The sequence below is a fragment of the Leptopilina heterotoma genome, unplaced genomic scaffold (genome assembly GCF_015476425.1).
Source record: "Leptopilina heterotoma isolate Lh14 unplaced genomic scaffold, ASM1547642v1 Lhet_174, whole genome shotgun sequence".
Lineage (NCBI taxonomy): Eukaryota > Metazoa > Arthropoda > Insecta > Hymenoptera > Figitidae > Leptopilina > Leptopilina heterotoma.
In genome coordinates, this window is record NW_025110890.1 from 566856 (window position 1) to 589982 (window position 23127).

The 23127-nt window shown below is 24.7% G+C and overlaps 2 protein-coding genes across 6 annotated transcripts in view; one reads left to right on the forward strand and one right to left on the reverse strand.

Annotated features, from left to right (window-relative positions):
• The window catches only part of LOC122499749 (monocarboxylate transporter 12-B-like), a 49753-nt gene extending 28957 nt beyond the window's left edge, over positions 1 to 20796 (reverse strand). For both annotated transcript variants that reach the window (XM_043608243.1, XM_043608244.1), the window contains exons 1-2: positions 20667 to 20796; positions 20467 to 20532 (exon numbers count right to left, since the gene is read on the reverse strand). The gene's annotated coding sequence lies outside the window, so the exon portion shown is untranslated. The remainder of the gene's footprint in view (positions 1 to 20466; positions 20533 to 20666) is intronic.
• On the forward strand, positions 1389 to 22544 carry LOC122499748 (soluble guanylate cyclase 88E). 4 transcript variants are annotated; one of them, XM_043608240.1, is made up of 14 exons: positions 1389 to 2584; positions 10446 to 10601; positions 15313 to 15494; positions 15826 to 16039; positions 16144 to 16417; positions 16692 to 16815; positions 17223 to 17364; positions 17554 to 17680; positions 17918 to 18122; positions 18211 to 18357; positions 20683 to 20815; positions 20957 to 21184; positions 21257 to 21568; positions 21682 to 22544. In XM_043608240.1, the coding sequence occupies exons 3-14, from the start codon at positions 15327 to 15329 to the stop codon at positions 22050 to 22052; spliced, it is 2445 nt and encodes an 814-aa protein (XP_043464175.1). In that variant the 5' UTR covers positions 1389 to 2584; positions 10446 to 10601; positions 15313 to 15326; the 3' UTR covers positions 22053 to 22544. The 4 variants fall into 4 exon arrangements, with proteins under 4 accessions (XP_043464175.1, XP_043464171.1, XP_043464172.1 ...); XM_043608236.1 differs by lacking the exon at positions 1389 to 2584 and adding an exon at positions 6753 to 7102; XM_043608237.1 differs by lacking the exon at positions 1389 to 2584 and adding an exon at positions 6753 to 6939.
• Positions 22545 to 23127: the final 583 nt, after the last annotated feature.

The window sequence follows — 23127 nt, forward strand, 5'->3', positions numbered from 1 at the left end:
AATCAAATTCTGTTGCTGCATGTGCATAAATATTTCTCATCAAGTGTAAAAAAACGTATATATATATATTTTTTTTAATGCAAATGATTTTTGTCAAAAAAATATCACACCCCAAAAAAGAAGAAAAACTCACCCTCTAATAAATTCCATACTTGATCTCAATATTTGTTGATTGGAAATGTAGAGAAAATGACACTGAGCGCAAGAACCAGAGGGGAAACACTAATCAAATTCAACCCTCGACAAAACTATCTCGTGTATACAAAAAAATGTGCTTCAAATGCGGAAAAACTACTACTCGATTTCTAATAATTTTTTAAATTTAAAAGAAAGTGGAAAAGTAAATAAATTATTCTTGTAGCAAAATAAAATTTTCCAATGCAAAAATCGACTAAACTCCACCACAGAATAATTTTTATTTTATAAAAATATTCATAAAATTTTATATTATGAAAAAAAATTTTTAAAGACTATAAAAATAAAATGATTAATCAATGAAAAGTAATTTTTCTTTTATTTAATTGTTCATTTTGGATTTTAAATAAATTAAATTTTTTTAATTTCTTCATAACCTTTGGCCTCAAAAGTTTTTAAATATTTGATCTTTAATAAATCAATAGAAAAATAAGTATTTATTTTTATTTGAAAATAAATATCGTTGCTTAGCAACAAAAACACGTGTGACAAAAACACGTAATAACAATTTCTCCACAGCCAATGTGCAATTTATTGGAGTAAACGTTGAACAATAGTGAAACAATAAGGTAGAAAATAAAGTAAAGTATTAAAAAAACTAAAATGGTTAAGAAAAAAATTTTAAAAATTAATTTATTTAAAATCCAAAATGAATAATTAAATAAAAGAAAAATTACTTTTCATTTATTTATTATTTTATTTTTATAGTTTTTTAAAATTATTTTTTAATATTATTTTACTTTTAAGTTTTTTTATTTGTTTATTTAATCTAAGACATCCAAAGTTATAGTTAGACTTATACGTTTTGCTCTAGCTGGGGTACTAAATTATCCCAAACTTGTTTCGCTGCTGAAAATTTTATATTTATTCAAAAATAAGTTTTCGTTTTTGTTTTTTAATAAGGAAAAGAATTACTATTTTCGATATCTTAAAAAATGTGGTCAAAAAATTGAAAAAGCCAAATGTAGTTCATTAAATTTCCACCTAGGTGTCATAAAAATTCGCTCACAAGTGAAATAAATCAAATAGAGTACCTACAGGTACATTTTTTTATTGAATTTTTTACTGAATCTTTTATTAAATAATTTTCTTTCTCTTTTGCAGAAAACCAAAAATAATGAAACTACGAATATTATTTTTCATTTTCATGAAAATTTGTCTAAACTTAACTACCTCATCAGTGATAAACCAACAAGAGGGAGAATTATCAAAATGGACTGAAATAGTAATAAAAAATTGGAGTTCTGAACAGACCCCCTCACATCATGTTAAAACGTAATTCAACCAATCATCCAATCGATATTTCCGGTCCCGATGCACAAGTGGAAAAACTATTCTCCGAATTTTTAAACTACAAACAAGTATTCATACCCTCGAGTGAAGAAGATTTCGGTAATTTTGCCTGCAGTGTGGACAAACTAACAGGTTTTGCTTTCCTAATCCAAAAAAACGAAATTCAACTCTACAGTATCACGGCAACAACAGTGAAATTTATCTGCAAGACAGAAATTTATGAAAACAAAATTTTCGATCTAGATCCCTACGTTGCTATCACACCTCTTCTAAAAACAAAAAATTATTCCATCACAATTGGCAAAAATTTTTACTACTCAATTCTCCTAGCACTCTCACTGACACTAATCAGCAGAGTAATTGTCAAAATCTTTCACTTTGATTCGTCGACAAATTGGAACTGGACCATAATCATCAGCATTATATTCGGAGTGACAATAAACCAACAACCTTGTGAACAAAAACAACGAATTATATTCTTCTCCTTCTTGATAGTAAACTTCTACTATTCATTCAACATATTTCTCTCGTTAACAAATTTTAATCTACGCCCCGAGGAACAAAGAATTATAAATACAATTAATGACCTTATAAAAAGTGATCTTCAATTCAGTTCAGAAGCCGGTAAGACAAAAACAATGCTACATGTATGATTAATCAAAATTCCTTTACGAATTGGGTGAAAAACGGTCGTTTAACAACACCCGAAGAGTGCGTGGAATTATTAATAAAAAATAGGAACATAAGCTGTATTATGAGATTGTCACAAGCGAAATGGTACGTCGATTTTTATAGGGAAAGAAATTTAGTGCAGTTTGTCGAGGAATTTATCTACACTGTTGGTATTGGCTATTATCTTGAACCTGGTTCTCCGTTCGTGGAGAAATTTCAACAAGTACATAGAGTACTGATGGAATTTGCATTATTGAAAGAGGGGAAAATGAAAATTTTGGCAAATCCTACAGAGCACGAAGAGGAGAAAAAAAATCACAAAATGATAATAATGATCATTGGAAAGTACTTTCGTTAATGATTGGAGTATTAATTTCCGGTTATTCAGCATCAATAATTTCGTTTCTTCTCGAAATTACCATTGGTGAGTCGATGTATAAGATTTTATCAAATTTCCATTTTCAAATGGACAAATTTTTTAAAAACATTATTTCCATAATCTCGAAAATTTGTTCTCTTGTTCTGATTAAAATTTCCAACTTCTATAAATTAATAAAAAAAGAAATTTCGATTTTTTGGAATTTAATTTTTTTGTTATACTCAAAAATGATTTTCAAAAAGTTATACAACACGTTTTTTTGGAACTTTGCCCACAGTTTTTTCAAAATTCTGACAAGATAGACAATTTCGTGAAACGGATTCGTGTTCAGAGGACAAAAGTACATTGAAAACCACACCGATATCATAAATAACGAAAAAAACTTTTTTTTTGGGTTTTACCCCCACTTTTCACAAAATACTCACTATTTTTTTTAATTTTTGACATGGGAGTCGTTTTTAATGAAACTACACTTTAAGTCCCAAAAAAGACCCAAAAAATAGAAAATTTTGAAAAAAGTGGGGGTAAGACCCAAAAAATTTTTTTTTTTATTTTTGACATGGGAGTCGTTTTTAATGTAATATTAGCCAGTGAACGCGATCCTGGGATCAAAAATTAACAAATATGTCAGGATTTTGAGAAAAGTGGTGGTTAAAACCCAAAAAACGTGAAATTATAAACTTTACCCCACTTTTCTCAAATTCCTCCATTTTTTTGGTCTTTTTTTTAAAAGATATTTTTTGTATTCAAGTTGACTATTTAGAGATTTCTATGAGGTCTCAAAGTAAGATTTGAAAACTACACTTTAAGACCCAAAAAAGACTAAAAAACTTGAACGGTTTTGAAAAAAGTGGGGTAAAGAACCAAACATTTTTTTTTATTTTTGACATGGGAATCATTTCTAATGTATTTTTGTCCGCTGAACAGGACAGTGAGTTCCGAAATTGATTAAAATGTCAGGATTTTGTGAAAAATGGTACTCAAAACCCAAAAACTGTGAAATTAGATACTTTACCCCCTCTTTTCTCAAGATCCTCTAGTTTTTTTATCTTGAACATATGGGTCATTTTCGAAAGATATTTTTTCTGTTAAAGTTGGCCTACTAGAGATTTCTATGAAGTCTTAAACTAATAATTAAAAACTACACTTTAAGAACTAAAGAAGACAAAAAAATTGAGAATTTTAAAAAAGTGAGGGGTAAGACCAAATTTTTTTTTTTATTTTTGACATGGGAGTCGTTTCTAATGTATTTTTATCAGCTGAATGCGACCCTGGGTTCTAAAATTTAACATCAAGTCAGGATTTTGAGAAAAGTGGTGGTCAAACCCAAAAAACGTGACTTTAGATTCTTTACCTCCAATTTTCTCAAAATCCTCACATGTTAGAAAATTTTAGAATCTGACTGTTAGCTGGTTTAACCCTTAAACTGCACACTGGGTGTTTGACACTAAGGATAAAATATCACTCTAATAAAATTTATTTTTTTATGAAAATTTTAATTAAAAATAGTTTCAATTCGTAAAAATTGTACTTAACTTTATGTTTCATTAACTATACATTATAGTCACACTCATTGTTCCAAAAGATTAATTTTAAAATACGAATTGCTAATTAAAAGTAATTTTTGCCTAAGTACAAAAGCAATACACGAAAAGCAATTGTTTCTTTTAAAAAAAGGCAATTTTTGCCTTAGTTAATAAAGTAACAAATTCTTGTTATTTATCAAGTAAATTGTTTACATATGTCAAATCGAATTTTATAATTAATTAAAATATGGGTACTAAAGGAAGAAATTTATTACTGAAATGGAATCGAGAAAATTTTTTTGAAATATTTAAAGGTACTAATTTCATTTGTTTAATAAAATTGTTTAAGCATGAAACTAGACCAGTTTGGTTATAAAATTCACACATGCATAACTGTTATTGAAATTGATAAAGTAGTTCTATTATTTTCTTTATTTAATTAAAGTAAAATATTATTTATATAATAATAAAAATAAAAGTTCCTTTTCACTCATATTGTAAATATAATTAATAAAAAGGTAAAATATAATTATTTCATATCGTATTTTCTAAATATTCAAATAAAAATTTGTCTTGTGATTTTAACCTTATTAACTAAGGCAAAAATTGCCTATTATTTTTTTCAGTGTATGGTAGTTGTGATTTTTTACGTAAGAAAAAATTTCTTCACGTTTTTAGGGTTCCGTACACCTACGGTGTAACGGCGGAACCCTATTGGTGAGACTCTGTTGTCCGTAGCCAAATCGTGTCCCCCCCCCTAGCGGCTAAACTATTTGACCTAAAGAGCTCAAATTTGGTCCAGATATGTATTTTCACTCGTAGATTACAGGAAAAATATAGCGAATGTGATTGGACGTAATGGTCATAGCGTTGTCAAGGAAATAACAAGATTTTTGGCCAAAAATGCATAAAAAGTGACCATTCCCCCCCCCTTAACTTCTAAACTATTCGACATGGAGAGCTGAAATTTTGCATGCTGGTGTATTTTTACTCGAATATTACAGGAAAAATATAGAGAACTTGATATGTAATGATGGCCATAGCGTTGTCAAGGAAAAACTAAAAAAATTTTAAAAAAAAATTTTTTTTCTCTAACTTTTACATTATTTGACCTAATGAGCTGAAAATTGGTATCCTAGTGTATTATTACAGTCTGACGACAAAAAATTTATTTAAGAAACTTTTTGAAAAAAAAATCAAAAAAAATTTTTTTTTAATTTTTTTTTCAAAAAAAAAAATTTTTTTAAATTTTTTTTAGTTTAAACACGTGGCATTAAATATTTTAAGGAAGAGAGTGAAATTTTAAGAGAATAAATGAGAGATTGTTTTCTGACTTTAATTTCTTAACTAAAAAAAAAAAATTAGACAAGTGCGAGTTGTACTCGCACTGCAATGGCGGGTTCCGTACACAAATATTAAAACAATACTTGCAACATTTATCGGTAATTAGTAGAATTAAAATAAACAATTAAAAACATATATTAAAATCATTTGATAAAAAAAATAACTAAAAAAAATTAAAGTATTGTATATCTAATATTGTAAACAATAATAAGCAGAGGAACTATAATTTTTAAAATTTTGTTCCTCTGCTTATTATTGTTTACAATATTAGATATATACAATACTTTAATTTTTTTAGTTATTTTTTTTATCAAATGATTTTAATATATTTTTTTAATTGTTTATTTTAATTCTACTAATTACCGATAAATGTTGCAAGTATTGTTTTAATATTTCTGTACGGAACCCGCCATTGCAGTGCGAGTACAACTCGCACTTGTCCAATTTTTTTCGATTTAGAATTTTTTTAAATTATTAGAATTTAAAAAAAAATATCATGAAACCTTTCTCAAAAATGAATATACTGAGCAACCTAAAGTAATTATGTTGAAATATAATATTCAATTTTAGCTTAAAGAATTCACTTTAATGCCTGGGTGTCAAACACCTAGGGCCTTAGAAAGAAATCTATATGTATATATTTAAGTGTTAATTTTCTAAGGGTTAAGGGTTTTACTTTTAAAGGTGAAAGTAATGGTTAAGGGTTTAAGTAAAGTTTAAGTTTTAAAGGTTAAAGTATGAATTAAGAGTTTAAATTTTTAAGGGTTAAAGTAATGGTTAAGGGTTTAAGTTTTTAAAGGTTAAAGTAATGGTTAAGGGTTTAAGTTAAGTTAAAGTTTTAAAGGTTAAAGTATGGGTTAAGGGTTTACGTTTTTAAGGGTTAAAGTAATGGTTAAGAGTTTAAGTTTTCAAGGGTTAAAGTAATAGTTAAGGGTTCAAGTTTTTAAGAGCTAAAGTAATGGTAAAGGGTTTAAGTTTTTATGGGTTAAAGTAATGGTTAAGGGTTTAAGTTTCTAAGGGTGAAAATAAGGTTTAAGTAGGTTTAAGGGTTAAAGTTAATTTTAAGGGTTAAAGTACTAATTTTTACTCAACTAAATTTTTATTATTTCAGGTCATCTTCGGACAAAAGGCATAAAGTGTTTAAATTTCTTCTAATTTCGATTCTAATTAGAAAGCACAAAGACAATTTTTTAATTTTACTCAGCGTGGAGATAAAAATCTAATTCTAAGTACATTTTATATATATATATATATATATATATATATATATATATATATATACAAAAATACATATTTATATTTATACATCAAGTGGGGTTGAAAACGCTCCTTTAGGAGGGTTAATGTGCGCAAAAGCACAGCTTCATTTTGGCAGTAGAACGCATGTACAGAACTCGATGTTCCATGTGATTTTTCCCCGTATTATATCGAACGCAGGAAAACTCTCGCAGTTGATATTAAGCGTAAAAAGTAGTAGTAGTAGAAAAAGAAGAAGAAGAAGAAGAAAGAAGTAGAAGAAGTGGAAAAAAGGTGTTTGTAGTGATAGTGTCATATGTTATATATTGCACTTAGTAGTCATCGACAGTATAGATGAACGTTTTGCCATCATCGACAACGTATGGACTCAATGATTGACTTTCCAAACGATTTTGCAATTATAATAACAGGAAACGGTGACCTTGCACACAGTCCGGTATAATTATATTTTTATTGTCAATTTTTGGTCAGTCGCCTTTAACACTGACAGATGGACATACTCGTTATTTTCTTTTCATATTTTTTTTCTTTCATTTATCTGTTATTTTTATTTCGTGTTCGGGAAAACAAAAAATTGTCCATTTTTTGATTATTTATAATTTATCACATTATTCTTTTGTTTTAACTTTATATTTTTTTTCTCTTATTTTCTTAAAATTTTTTTTTTCATTTTTTAATATTGTCCAATTTATTTTAAGATTTTTTCTCCCTTTATTTCGATACTTTTTGGTTTATTTTAATATTTTCTGTTTTATTTTAATATTTTTTCTTTTATTTCAATAATATTCCTTTTATTTTAATATTTTTTCTTTTAATATAATATTTTTTGTTTTATATCTCAATACTTTTTATATTAAATTCAAAAATTTTGGTTCTATTTTAATATTTTGTTTTATTTTGACATTTTTCGTTTTACCTTAAAATTTTTTGTTTTATTTTAATTTATTTGTTTTTCTCCAATGCTTCTCTTCCTAAATATATTTTTTCTGTTTTTTTTTGTTTTGTTTTCATTTTAATTTTTTAAATGTTTTAAATGCTCAGTGGAAATATTTTTAAATATTTGTTGTTATTGTTATTTTTGTTGTTGTTGATATTTTATTGCTTCACTAAGTGCAAATAATTTTTCATTGTCGATGGATTATTATTGGGATGAATGTATCCTTATTTTAGAGGTATATTAATCATGGATTATTTTTATGAAATGAATTTATCATTATTTTTGATATGTATTAATCTTAAAGATATTTATCATTTTTTTCTTAGGTGGGAGGAAATAATATTTTTTCCTAATGAATGTGCTATTTCTGTCATTATTTATTTACATACGTATTTAAATAATTAAAATATTAATTAAAATATAAATTAATATTTTTTCTTTTTAAGTTTTTATACTTTCATTTATTATTATTTTGATATAATTTATTATTTTATCAAAAACGTGGCTTTTAATATTTTATTTGTATTTTTTTATTACTTTTTACTATTAACTATATTTTTTATAGTTTTTTATACTTTCTTATTTTTTACTTTTTACATTTTTTTTTATTAAATTTTTTTATTACTATCATTTCTTTTAAAATAGTATGTTATAATGTTCAAGTAATAATTATTTTAAACGATAGCATTTTGATAAAAAAAATACGTACGTAAGTAAATGGTTTCTGGTTTGGTTTTTATTGTTAGCCTGTTGTTAAAACAGTTTTTTATTTTATTTTAAAAAGTTCAAAATCCAACAAATCAATTACTAATCTAATTAATAACTTTTTTCTAATTTCAGTAATTTTTTTCTGTAAAATTCTAGTTTTTTCTGTTTTTACTGACAGAATCCAATTTATATTAATACGTTATCGAACTCACTAAAAAGCAGTGATTAATTATTTAATCCTGAAAGGATCACCGCCACTCAGGATATATCGTTCGATCGATCCTAAATTTTTGTACAAAAAAGAGAAAAAAGCAATAACTTAAACTCACAACTGAAAATGACTAAACATTGTTAGTAATTGTGACGTATATTATACAAAACCGAAATATTATAAAAGTATGATAACGAAAAACATTGTAAATTTTTTATATCTCTTTAATAAAAATGTTTAAATGAAAAGAAAATTAAATTAACAACAATCAACTTCCGTTTGTCGTTGACTTTAAACACAATAAAAAAATTTTTCATTTTAATAACAAAAAGAATTTATTACTAATATTTAATTAAACAAAACTCAATTGAAGAAATTTTAATTAATAAAAATCCAATCGATGAAATTTTAATTAGTGAAAATCCAATCGAAGGATTATGCTCATAAAATTCAATCGAAAACATTTTAATTAATAAAAATTCAAACGATTAAATTTCAATTAGTGAGGAAATCTATTCCAATGAAAATTCAATTAGTAAAAATGCAATCGTTGCCATTTCACTTAGAAAAACTTCAATCCATGCAATTTTAATTCATTTTCTTCAATTCAGTTCAAATTTCAATTTTAATAGACGAAACTAAAATTGAATATATTAATTAATTTTAGTTAATTCTAATTAATGATAAATATCAACAAAAAAACTAAGTCTAGAAATGAAACTTGAATAAAAATATTATTGTAATTAATATTACATTAATAATTATTTTTATTTTCACTTAATTCGCTTTTTTGTAAATCTAAAAAAAAGGCGCGAAATTTAAATTTCGCGCCAATATTGTTCTGTGACTGTCCGACAGATGGCAGGGGAAATTAATCGTTCATAATCGATATGAAATAAACGGGGTATAAGATTATCAGAGTAATTTCGAGAATTTAATTTACTTTTAAATGTACGTAATAAAGAATAATATTGTTAATATTAATAATAATCTAATAATTATTAGTATAAAGATAATAATTATTTCATTATTACAATTCTTTATAATTACTGTAACATAAACTTTTAAATAAAAAGACTATTATTATATTTTTTATTACATTTCTTATTATATTTCTATTATTAAATTCCTATTATCATAATTTTTATTATTTAGATAATATTTTTAAAAATTATCAATTTTCTAAATTATAATATAAAAATTAGAATTATAATAATGTAAGGAATAATAAATAAAATCAATTTTATTTTTTGTGCAAATAAAATTTCTCAATCTGCTTCCATCGAACAACTACAGGGGAGAGAGAAAATTGATATCTATTTACTCGCTATAAGTACCTAAATAAATTTGATAAAAATAGCAGAAAGTAAAAAATCCCTTCTCGTAGTATTTCCTATTCTTTTTTCACTCGAATTGATATCTAACATTTTAATCAAATTGAACGCTTATCAGGGATAAGGAACGATTTTTACTATATATATATATGTAGTAAAAAATATATATGTATGTACATATAGTAGAAAAAAATAAATATCCGAATTATTCACGCACCTAATTTTGACGCACGTAAACACTACATTAATTTCTAATGCACGGATGCTGTTTTCCTCTATATTTTTATTTTTCGACAAAAATAATTAAGGGACATATTTTTCACCCTACTTGTATATACAAAGTATACTACTTTTCCAATGCAATATAAACAAAAGAGAGATTTTCTGTTTTTTTCTTGTTTTTGTTACAAATACAGTATTCTTTCAATTCATTGAATTTTTTGCACGGGAATGTTCTTCTTATGTAAATTTTTCCACTTTATATTGTAAATATATGTGCGCAGTAAAATGAATTTCAATCAATATTGGAAAATTAGAGAAATGTACTCTTGCTTTTGTTTATTTATTTATTTATTTTGTTTTGTTTAAGGTAAACATAAATTTTCAACAAACAAACATGGAGGACATGGAAATTGTGAATGATAAAACAATAAACAATAGGAGGGGACTGTCGATGATGTATTTTTCTATTGCGAATGAAAAATTTTTGGATGATTGACGAGTTCCACATGATGCTTAAAAAAAGGTAATTTTTTATTGTTTTAATTTATAATTTTACTAATAACTTATACCTAATAATTTATTATTTATTTATCTACTATTTTTTTCTTTACTATTTTGTTTATTTAGTACTTTATTAATAACGAATAAATAATGATCTATTATTCATATACTATTTAATTTTTTATTATTATATTTATTTATTGCGTTATTTATTTACTTGCACAATTTTGCTAATGTCCTTCTACAGATGTAAATAAATAAAAAATTATCAATTTTTTTTAAAGAATATAATAAATTTTTGCAATAAATGATAAAATAAAATAATAAATAAATAAATAAATTCGTTAATAAATAAATAAGTAAATGAAGAATAGGTTAATAAATAATAATTAAATAAACAAATATGTTAATAAGTTAATAACAAAATAAAGATCACACAAAATTTTATTGCTTTAAACATTAAATAATAGTTATTTATTTATTTAATCATATAAATAAATGAAAACTAAATATTTATTACTTTATTTTATTTGCCTATTACTCTTATTTATTCGATAAAAAAATGTAATAATAATAATTTAGTAACTGAAACTACTAAATGAAAATGAAACTTGTGTCGAAAATTCTGAGAGTGAAATTATAAGAGGCAAGTTTAGTTCTATATATTTAATTACAGAAGAAGGGTCAATATTTGTGAATTGAGGATAATAAAGGTGAATGGATGCTTGTCATGTACATCTAAAAACAATAATAAACGAGAACAATAAATTTCAAATAGGGGGGAGGAGGAGGAGAATTTACTTCAAAACCAGATTAATGAAATCGATTAACAATAATGAGATATATAGAGAACTAAAAATAAAACCTATTTTCATAAACGTTTTCATTAAATTTTATCCCATCATCAATAAATTATCCCCCCCCCCTCCCAGGCCCAAATCATTTCGAATTGAACGCAATTAAATATAATTTATCTATATTTAGTAAATTAAGTAATTAAATTAATTAATAAGAATTAAATATTATTATTTATCTATATTATAGTTAAATAATTAAATTAATTAAATATTATTTATGTATATTGGTTAGAATAATTTTAAAAAAAATAAAATTCTGAAAACTTTTTTGCTGCTTTGTAAGCCGTACTTTTTAATACAATAGAGTGTCTTTTGCTATAGAGACTATTATTGATATATATTTTACATAACGTATAAAACCTAATAATAACCTTAATAATAAACGAATCCTTTATCCTAAGGAAACAGTAAATAAATAAAAATAAACTTCTTTTTTATTTTTTTCTTTCGTATACGAACCTAACCTATAAAATCTATCAATTTTAAAACAAAAATGTTTATTGTAGGAAAACAAAAGAAAAATAAAAATCCATCTTTCCTCAAATTTCGTTCCTGCGAATGTAAAAATGGAAAACATTTTTAAAAAAAGTAAAACGAAGATAAAAAATCATTTTTTTCACAATATTTAGAAATTACGAGGGACTTTTAATATTAATTAACGAAAACGATACTTTATGTGACAGCATTTCCCATATTGCGGGGTCAAAGTGCCTTCGATAACTTTTGATGAAAATTTACTCTCCCAAGAGAGTGAAATTAAGAAAAGTGGGAGAAAATGCGGAAGAGAAGGAGATAAAACTAATAAGATAAAAGGAGATGGAAAAAGTTCTTCTTGAGCAACAATTTGCCAATATTCTCCTATTGCCCTCTCTTTTTCTCACTCTCCAACCCCACCCTTCTCTCTTTTCGCCATTTGTGCTCTTCCTCTTCTCTAGTCACAAACTTAACGAAAAGGTACCACCACCCTTTTAGCCTCGAAAGACTCCCAAGAAAACTGGTCCAGTTTCGCGTTTACTATTGACGAAAAACTTTCCTTCAAAACGTTTTTCTCTTTCGTTCACTAAATCCCCAAACAATTTTGAACAAATAACAATTTTTTCTATTTTCAATTTTCCTCGATTTTTATCCAGCGAAATGCTTCTTTTTTCTGATTAAAAAATTTTAAAAGTAAAATTATTTTTAAATTTGAAAACTAAAAAAATAAGTAAATCTTATTTTCGAAAAATAATGAAAACACAATTCAAAAAGAAGGGGGTAGTTAAGAAAATAATTGAAATTTTTTAAAACGGTAAATATTTCAAAATGAGAAGTGAAATTTTGTTTTTTAAAATATTTTGTAAATTATTTTATTAAAATGTTTTTTAAAATGTTCTTTTTAATATTAAACGTAATTTATCATGACAAGAAAAATATTAATATTGAAAAATAAATTTTTGAGTTAGAAAAACAATTTTTTTTATAGTGACAGTGAAAAAAATGTTTAGTAACATAACATAAGAGACAATGTTTGTTGCAGGATAACGATTGTTTTATATTTCATTGACCCTAAATAATATATTTCTTCAGTGTCATTAATTTAATTCCCTAATTTATTCGCGCAATTAAATTCTTTCATTTTAATCATTTTCCCTATGAAGTTTAATTATTTCTTAAATTAATTTCTTGTTGCAATTAATTATTTAATTCAAGTTTAAGTAATTAGTCAAGGTAATTAAATAATTATGTTTTAACAAATTATTATATTGTTTTCAATAATATGATTAATTAGTAATTAATTTTTAATATAAAATTGTTGTTAAAATAAATAATCGTTAAATTATTTTTATCACCCAAGGTGGGAAAGTTAACGTTAGCTAATGATACTAACGTTAGGCTAACGTTAGACTAACGTTTGGTTAACGTTAACGTTAATTATTAAACTACTATTTTGAAATTATTAATTAGTTAATCATTTAAATTAGTGATTAATTATTTATTTTCAATTAACAATTAATTTTTAATTTAAAATTACTGAATAACAAATTTAATTTTTGTAAAATAACTGTTTAAAGAAGTAAAATAAAAAAAATAAAGTAATTAATTAATTATTAATTAAAGTAATTATTTATTAATTAAAGTAATTAATTATTAATTAAAGTAATTAATTAGATTAGAAATTATCAGATAATTAAAATTACAATTTCGATTCTCTTTTATTTGTTTCTATATTTTATTTATTTTATAAATTTTTGGGGTTGAAATTTATTGTATAAAGATAATTAAGTACTTCTGGTTGTATATGTGTAAATATTTAATAATTGTGACATAATAAATCAAATTTAATTCAAGAGTGAAAAAACTAAATATTGACATTATATTAACTGTGTCTCAAAAAGGGTGTTTGTTTAAGGATATTTTTCTAGTGACTCTTACTTTTGCTTCAACGTGATTGCAATTATATTAATAGACGTGCAGATGTGAATGTGAAATTTAATTTATAAATGGACACTTTCCCTTATAAAAATAGAGAGGAATCTAATTTGTTCAGCTCCCCACTGTTTTTCCTTTTTAGCATTAAAAACAAATCCCAAAACGTTATATTTATCATTTTCATAAGTCTCTTTCATTTTTTTAAATTAGCATAATATAATTATAATAATAATATAACAATAATAATTACTGATTTAATTATTTTTATTATTATTATTATTATTACAAATTAATTATTATAATTTTTATAATTGTTATTGTTAATTAATTACTATTATTATTATTATTATTATTTCAGTTTTGGTTTTTATTCCATTTTTAATAACAAATTTTTTTATTTATATTAACAACAATAATTTTGTATTAATATAATATTCAAAGTAAAATGAATTTTTTTACAAAAATTTCTGCGTACCAACAATTTTCTAATTAAATTTTAAAATCAACGCGACACAAGGAAGAAAGAAAATTATTTTTTTATGTAAAATTGTAAAGTGTTATTTTTTTGAAAAATTTTTTCCCAATCTCAATAATAAAATTATTTTTAAGTGACAATTCGAGGTTGTTACTTTGTGTACTGCATATTCACAAACAATATTCCTACGTGATAAAAATATCGAGAAGACTAATAATAACTTAAAGTTTTTCTTATAAGGACGTCTGATTTTAATTCAAATAAATGACCAGTTGCTCGACTTCTTCTTTATCAATTTTTTTTTACTTTCAAACCTGAGGTCAGTGATCATATGTTGCAACGCGATGAACCTCTCAAAATAAAAACTGAATAAATAAATTTTGTCTAAACTTTTTCAAATATGAAAAAAAAATTGTTTGGTGCTCGCTTTTCAGAATTTTTGCAGTTAACGAATTAAAAAATTGAGTAAAAAGAGAATAAAAATTAATTAGTAATTTAATTAAATTTACATTTTTTTAATTTAAACAAAATTTGGATTTAATGTTAAAGACAAAAAATACAGAAATTATTTTAATTATAATTTTAAAAGTTCTGAGTGTTCAAGTGAACGAAATTCATTTATTCCTTTTTCAAATTAATAAAAGATTAATTTAATTTTTATAGCGAAAATTTTGCGTCACTCACAAAAAAATTAATTTTCATTTTTTTAAAAGGTAAATGCAATCAACAGTATTTCATGAAAATATTTTCAATAAGAAATATTTCCTTTGAACATTCAGAACTTGATTATAATTACTTAATTGAAATTAACTAAATGAAATTTAAATTAAGTTAGATAAATAGTTTAAATAAAGTTAATTAAGTTAATTAAAATTATTTAAATTAAATTAATAAAAATATATGACATTAAGTTTATTAAATGAGAGTGAAAAATAAAATAAAAGTAAATAAAAATCTAAAAAAAATTATGCAAAATATTTTTTTCTCTTTAGAAAAATAATCAATCATGTACGGATTAATCCTGGAGAATTTGTCCGAGTACATCAGACAAGTGTACGGAGAAGATCGATGGGAGGAGATCCGCCGACTGGCGGCGGTCGAACAACCAAGTTTTAGTGTTCACCAGGTTTATCCTGAAAATCTCATTCCGAGATTGGCCAAAAAGGCAATTCAGGTAATTTGTTATTTTTACTGAACAATTCATTAAATGGAAAATTTCAAAGAAGAATTATTTCTGTAAGATTACGTGCTATCTGTGGACTATTAATCGGTTAAAAATTATGTAAAATTATATTAAAGATATTAAAAACAATTTTTTCTCGTTTTTTTAATTATAAATCTCAAAAAATTTTAAAAGGAAGCTAACATTCAATGTATGTATGTTCTCCAAAATTCAATTTTTTCCATTACTTTAATAAAAATCCGTGACTTTTCCCTGACCTGTGGCAACTCTGTTTTAATCAGTTTTTTTAGAGGGAAAAATAAAAAAAATTTCTTAATTTCAGGTTCTCGGAATAACCGAAAAGGAATTTTTCGACCAAATGGGCGTACATTTTGTCGGTTTTGTCAGTCAATATGGATACGATCGTGTTCTTTCGGTTCTGGGTAGGCATGTGAGAGATTTTTTGAATGGCCTAGACAATCTTCATGAGTATCTTAAGTTCTCCTATCCCCGAATGAGGGCGCCTTCTTTTATTTGCGAAAACGAGACTCGACAAGGTAAATTGTTTCTCTTCCTATTTCAGGATGTTTTTAATTTCTAATTTTAATTTCTAATAATTTAAAAAAAATTTTTAAATGATAACTTTTCTTTAAATTTACAGGTTTAACTCTACATTATAGAAGCAAACGTCGTGGTTTTGTTTATTACACAATGGGACAAATAAGAGAAGTTGCCCGTCATTTTTATCACAAGGAATTGAAAATTGAACTTGTACGTGAAGAGGTTTTATTTGACACGGTTCACGTTACGTTTCAATTGACCTTTGACAATCGAGCTTTTACATTAGCCTCTCTTGCCATGACTCGCGAAGAAAAACACCTGCCAATAGGAGCTTCTGTCTTATTTGAGATTTTTCCCTTTTGCATAGTCTTTGGGTACGTTTATGTGCGTTTTGCATTATAATTAGTAATTACACTTAATCACATACAATTATGCTAATCAGGAAACTCGACAGAAACTTTCTTTTACAATTTCTTTTTCTTTCCTTATTTTTTTCTTTTTTTAAAAATCATTTTATCTTTTTTTTCAAAGCGAGGAATTAAAAACAAACGAAAAATTATGCTCGATATCAATCAGCTCTTCCGTTTGAGGGAAGCTATTTTTAAATCGATTTCACACAAAACTATCATTTTCCCCGTTTGATTTCAGATCGGACATGGTTGTAAGGAGCATCGGTAATTCTTTAATGGTTATTCTACCCGACCTACTTGGCAAGAAAATTACCCACTGGTTTGACTTGGTGAGACCACTAATCGCCTTCAAGTTTCAATCGGTAAGCGCATTTTTTCAGAAAACTAATAATAACATATTTTCATTTTTTTTATTTCAACTATTTTAATTTAAAATTTTTATTTCTTCTTAATTTAGAATTTTAACTTCATTTTAATTTCAAATCATTATCTCATCTTAATATCGAATTTTAATTTAATTTCAAATTATAATTTCATCTTAATTTTGAATTTTAGTTTCCTCTAGAATTTTAATTTAATTTTCATTGAAGACTATTATTTAAAATTCTGTCTAATTTGATTTTACTTTAGATTCTAATTATAAATCCAAAAATACGAAAATCTAATTCTAAAAATAGAATGTCTTTATGTTTTAAATTAAATCTTAAAGAAATTTTTAATTGCAGGATATAAACTTTCTTAGGATCAAATAAATTTATTTCTTTTTTAGATTTTAAATAGAACAAACAACATTTTTGAATTGGTCTCAGTTGAGCCTGTTTTGACTGAACGACCATCTGACAGAAAAAATAATCACATTATGATGAGTGACGAGCATGATTCGCAGGACGATAAAACTCTTCGATTGAAAGGTAAACTACGAACATGTAATAAAAATTATGAAATTTTTGTTTCTGATAAATAATTTGGTAAAATTCAGTTTGAACATAATTCACAATTAATTAAAAAAATTAATTTTCTAAAATACGAAAAAAATTTATTTCATGTAGAGATTTTCAAGATTAAAAAAAATTAATAATTTCCTTATTTTTCAAATAAAGGTCAAATGATTTACATGGACAATTGGAAAATGATGATGTATCTAGGAACGCCTGTTATGCCTGATCTTAACGCTCTAATAGCTACTGGACTTTACATAAATGATCTCTCAATGCACGACTTCAGCAGGTATAAAATTCATCTGAGAATTGTCTTTAAAACTTTAAATCTTAATTACTTTTTAAGTTAAATAGAAAATGAATGCAAATAGATCATTGATAGTATCATTAATAGTATTTTTACTATTTTAAAGTAAATAAATTTTAAAATATAATTATGAAAAATAATTATCTTTACTTATTTAATGTAATTATTAAATTTAACTATCGAGGAAAAATATACCAATTAATGAAATTAATTCAATAGGGACCTAATGTTAGCTGGAACTCAACAATCAGTAGAACTAAAATTAGCATTGGATCAGGAGCAATTAAAAAGTAAAAAACTCGAGGAATCAATGAGAAAACTTGATGAAGAAATGCGACGAACTGACGAACTTCTGTATCAAATGATACCGAAACAAGTGGCCGATCGTTTGAGAAATGGAGAAAGTCCCATTGATACTTGCGAGGTATTTCCTACATAATTTTAATCTTTTTTTTCGATAATAATTTTGTTTATCTACTTTACTAATTATTTCTCCTCCCCCCTTCTCCTAGATGTTTGACAGTGTCTCAATTCTATTCTCGGATGTGGTTACTTTTACGGAAATTTGCAGTCGACTAACACCAATGGAAGTAGTGTCAATGTTGAATGGCATGTACTCACTATTTGACACTCTAACGGAACGAAATCGCGTGTATAAGGTATTCCTAGGTATATTCAGAACGTTTCTAAAAATAAATCTATATTACCAGCAGGGGGAATATATGTACGGAAATCAATTTAAAGAAAAATATCACGGAATATTAATTTTAATTTGAAAAGACAAATTCTCTATAGAGTTAAATGTTATTTTTGTATTTCCTCATTTCCAGAAATAATATAAACTACTTTCCTTATCCTGCTATAATAACTTCAATTTTCAATTTTTCTAAAACTCAATTATTTTCCAAACTCTTGGTTACAATTCTTGAAAAATACAATATTTCAAAATTATTTTTAAAAGAAAATCAAATTCTTTAAAAAAAAATGTTATTCTTTTAGATATAAAATTTTCAATAATTTTTGTAAAATTAATATTTAAATACTTATTTATTTTTCCAAAGGAATTACAAATTTATAGTATAATTTTAATGTCAAAACTTTGAAAATTTAATTATTCCTAAAAATTACAACTGCGATTCTATGAAAAAGCAAATGTTTTTTAGAATTTAAAATTAAATTATTCAAAAATTTAATGATTTTTCAGCAAAATAATAAACTAATTTCTTAAAATAAATATTTAAGTATCATCATACTTTTATAGCAATACAAATTTTCAGAGATTTCAATTTAAAAACTATTTAAAATTTAATTATTTCTAAAAATTATACAACTGATATCTTTCCAAAATTAAATTTTTTTAAAGTTTTAAAATAAAATTATTCAAAAGTTAAGAAATTTAAAAAAAAATATCTAATACTTAATTTTTTTTAAATTGCTACCATAACTTATTGAATATTCAATCAGTTTCTATAGTTTTAACTGAAATTCTTCTCTAAATCAATTGTCAATTATTTTTAAAAAAAATTTTCAGAAAATTCTTCTAGCATTCAATTATTTAATTATAAAAATTCAATTTTTTTTTAAATTGAAACAGTAAATTTCATTTTCTTTTAAAAAAATTTAATAATAAAAAATTCTTAAAATTATAGTTTCAAAGGAATATTTTTAACTAATTTTCGACAGACTTTTCAGTTACATATAACAATCGAATAATTTTAACATAATTGAAATTTAGTTTAACTTTTTGTAAATAATTGAATTTTTTAAAAGAATTTGTTGAAAATGTTAAAAAATAATTGTTTTCAAGGAATTCTAAATAGAACAAATATGAATAAGCATGATTTCTACAAAAATTTGTTACTATTTTACCAAATTAGATTTTTTAATAAATTTTAATTTCCTTTTTTCAAGAACTTTAAATTTTTAAACTTATGATAAAATATTGTAATTCAATATTTTGACAATATTTCAATTTCATAAAAGAATTTTTGGACATTTCACAAAAACAATTTTTTTGAAGAGTTTTATTAAAAATTTGGAAATTAATTGATTATTTTTATAATTCTAAAACATTAAATTTTTAAAAATATTTTTAAGTAGTTCATTTTTGTGGTATCAAATTTTAATTAATCGAAAGTTTTTTAATTCGATAATATATGCAAAGTTTTAACTAATTTAAAAAATATAATTTAAAATTTTCCAAATACTAAGTTCTTTAAAATTTTTAATTCATTCATTATTCAAATTTTCAAAAATTTTAATATTAAAACTTAAAAGTTTAATTATTTCCAATAATTTTTACTATGACGCTTTTAATAGTGAATTATTTTGTAAAATTTTAACTGAAATTCTTCTTCAATCAATTCTAATCAGAAAGATCGACGAGAATTTAATTATTTAGATACAAAAATAAATAATTGATAAAATTATTTCTAAAAAATGTTGATAGTTGAATATTATATCACTTGAAAATATGTTTTGAAACTTGGTTCGAAATAATGTTTTGAAAGTACTTGAAAAAAGATAAAAATGGTTCAAAATAGTTAATAATTTTGTCCAAAATTCCCGACTAAAATAATTTTTAGAGATTTAACATTTTTCACCAATTGAAAAATATAGTAGACTTTAGTGATGTCTTGCACTTTGCCTCTATTGCTATCAATAGCATTTGCTTATTTATTACTATAGCAATGCTTTTGTATTTTTGTAAATCCTCAAATGGAGATGTTTGTTACGTTCAGTTTAAACAAGACTTTTTTATAACTTACCACCAGCTGCACTTCTGCAATCTTTGCTTCCTAGTTCTGGTACTAATATAGAAATTCAGCATCCTCCTGAAATTAAAATATTAGAATATTATTCACTATTTGTAAATAAATTGAAAATCAGAAAGGCGAACAGATCAAGAAGAGTTAAAATTTATTATTTATAAATTTACCATAAATTATAATAGAAATAAAAATATTACCTCTCTGCGATTTCAGGTTGAAACAATCGGCGATGCTTATATGGTGGTGTCAGGAGCTCCAGTGAAGGAGAATGACCATGCGGACCGAGTTTGTGACATGGCTCTCGACATGGTCGAAGCGATAACTGACCTGAAAGATCGTTCAACAGGTTAATATTAATTTTTCAAGTATTTTAAAATGATTTTTAAAAAATAGAACTACTAAAGAATTTTCTTTAGTATACTATAATTTTTTAACTAGTAAGTTAAACATTTTTTAAATGTTTTAAATATTTTAAATTGAATTGTAGGTGAACATCTACAGATAAGAATCGGTATTCATAGTGGAGCTGTTGTAGCCGGAATAGTAGGTCTAAAAATGCCTCGCTATTGTCTTTTCGGCGACTCTGTAAACACGGCATCAAGAATGGAGGCAACTAGTGAGGCAATGCAAATACATATTTCTGAATCAACTAAAGAACTTTTGTCGCCCTCGTACAAAGTCAAGAAACGGGGAGAAATTCAAGTTAAAGGAAAAGGTAATTTCTTAAAGATTTCTTAGGTTTATTGTAATTAGAAAAATTATAGATAACTTAAACTCAAAATTTAAGGTACAATGAAAACTTACTGGTTGGAGAAAAGGGAATCACGATCGGTTACAACGAAAGGAATTTCAATTCAGGAGCCACCACAATGGCTCAGCAAGGCCTCGGAAAAGCGACTTTCCTCTGTCAGTATTACAGATATTCAAAGAAATTGCACAGAACCATCGTCGAGAAGGGAATCACGACTATCGTCACCGGTTCCACAGGGATCACCTAGCCTAATCCCGGAGGAGAGGAGAATTTATTCACCCGTTACTTTTCAGGACGTTGCTCGACGCTCTGTCGCTAATTCGCCTACAAAAAATAACGATATGAGAGGTTTTTATTCCCATCAAGATTTATATTCACTTATTTTCATTGCCTTTTCTACTAAAAATTATAATTTTAATTCTACTGCAATTATAATTCTGAATCCATAAATTATTTTCTAGAGACGCGGTCCAATTCGGTGGGAGCTGTTTCAATTTCCTTTCGAAATCCCACAGACGTTTTTGGATCACTACTCAGCGATACAGAGGAGCATTTTAGATTACATAGAAATAGTCTTTCGATTCATGGACAATCGACGGGAGTACACGTGAAACCGGAAGTAAAAGTTAGTGCCGATACGAGTTCATCATCGGATGATGCAACATCATCAGCAAAAATAATGGACGCAACAAGTAATGAATGTTCAACTGCTGCTGAAAGCGATATCAGTAATTCACAACTTCTCGTTAAAGAGGGACAATGTTGTCCAGGATTTGCTATGACAAAAAGTGGCAAAATCCGTCATCCAAATAATAATTGTGTCATTTCATAAATGAAAGCTTAGATTTTAATTATTTATGTGACATTGAATTGAAATTTTCATATCAAAGGGAAATTTCGGAATTCGAATTTAAACAAGAACTATCCATTTTTACATTTCTTGAAGTCTCCTCAAAAAATGAGTTCGTTTCTTTTATTCTCATAATAACTAGTCAATAATTTTTATAGTGTCATCTACAAAAGAACGTATCATTGTTATTTAAATATAAGTGTTTAGAAAAAAAAAAATGCAACACTATCGAGATTGCAATTTCACGAAAAAATGAACAATAATAATGAAATCAAATAAAAACTTACAGTATAAAGAGACAAATTCTATTTTGAATGCAAACAAAATTAATTTTAGTTCGATACGGACAATAAAATAAAAACAAAATATTTACAGTTGGCGCCTGAAAAGTCTTAAATAATAGAATTGAAAATTTAGTTTTTAACAAATGTCTCACTATTCTAATTAGTAAAATAATCTACTATATATTCTTTATTCTGTAAAAAATTTGAAATTCTATATTAAAAAATATACGTATTTTTGAATATATTAATATCTATAAATAATATATAAATTTATTTAAATGATATACAAATATATTTAAACGATATATAAATATATTTAAATATGTAAATTTATTTAAATAATACATAAATTTATTTAAATAAAAAAAAATAATACGTGTGACAAATAATATTTAACGAGAGAAAAATGTTTTTAAAATATTTAAAATCAAACGACTATTTATTGTATTAATGACGACTGAAATATCAAAATAAAACAAAAAATATATATACAATTTATCATATTAAAATCAAGTGCGCGTTTCACTTATTAAATGTCATATCAAAAAAATGATAAATATCTAAGTATACGTTTAATAGTCAATAAATTTTTCACGAGGAAATTACAAATAAAAAAATCTACTTCAAATTACATAAATTTTGTCGAAAATTAATTATTATCGATAAAAAAACAAAATTTTCAATTTTTCAGTATCGTTTTGCAATTAATTGTCACGATTTTAATTAAAGAACGGTATTACGTAACCTACGTTATTTAAAAATTCAAAGCAAGG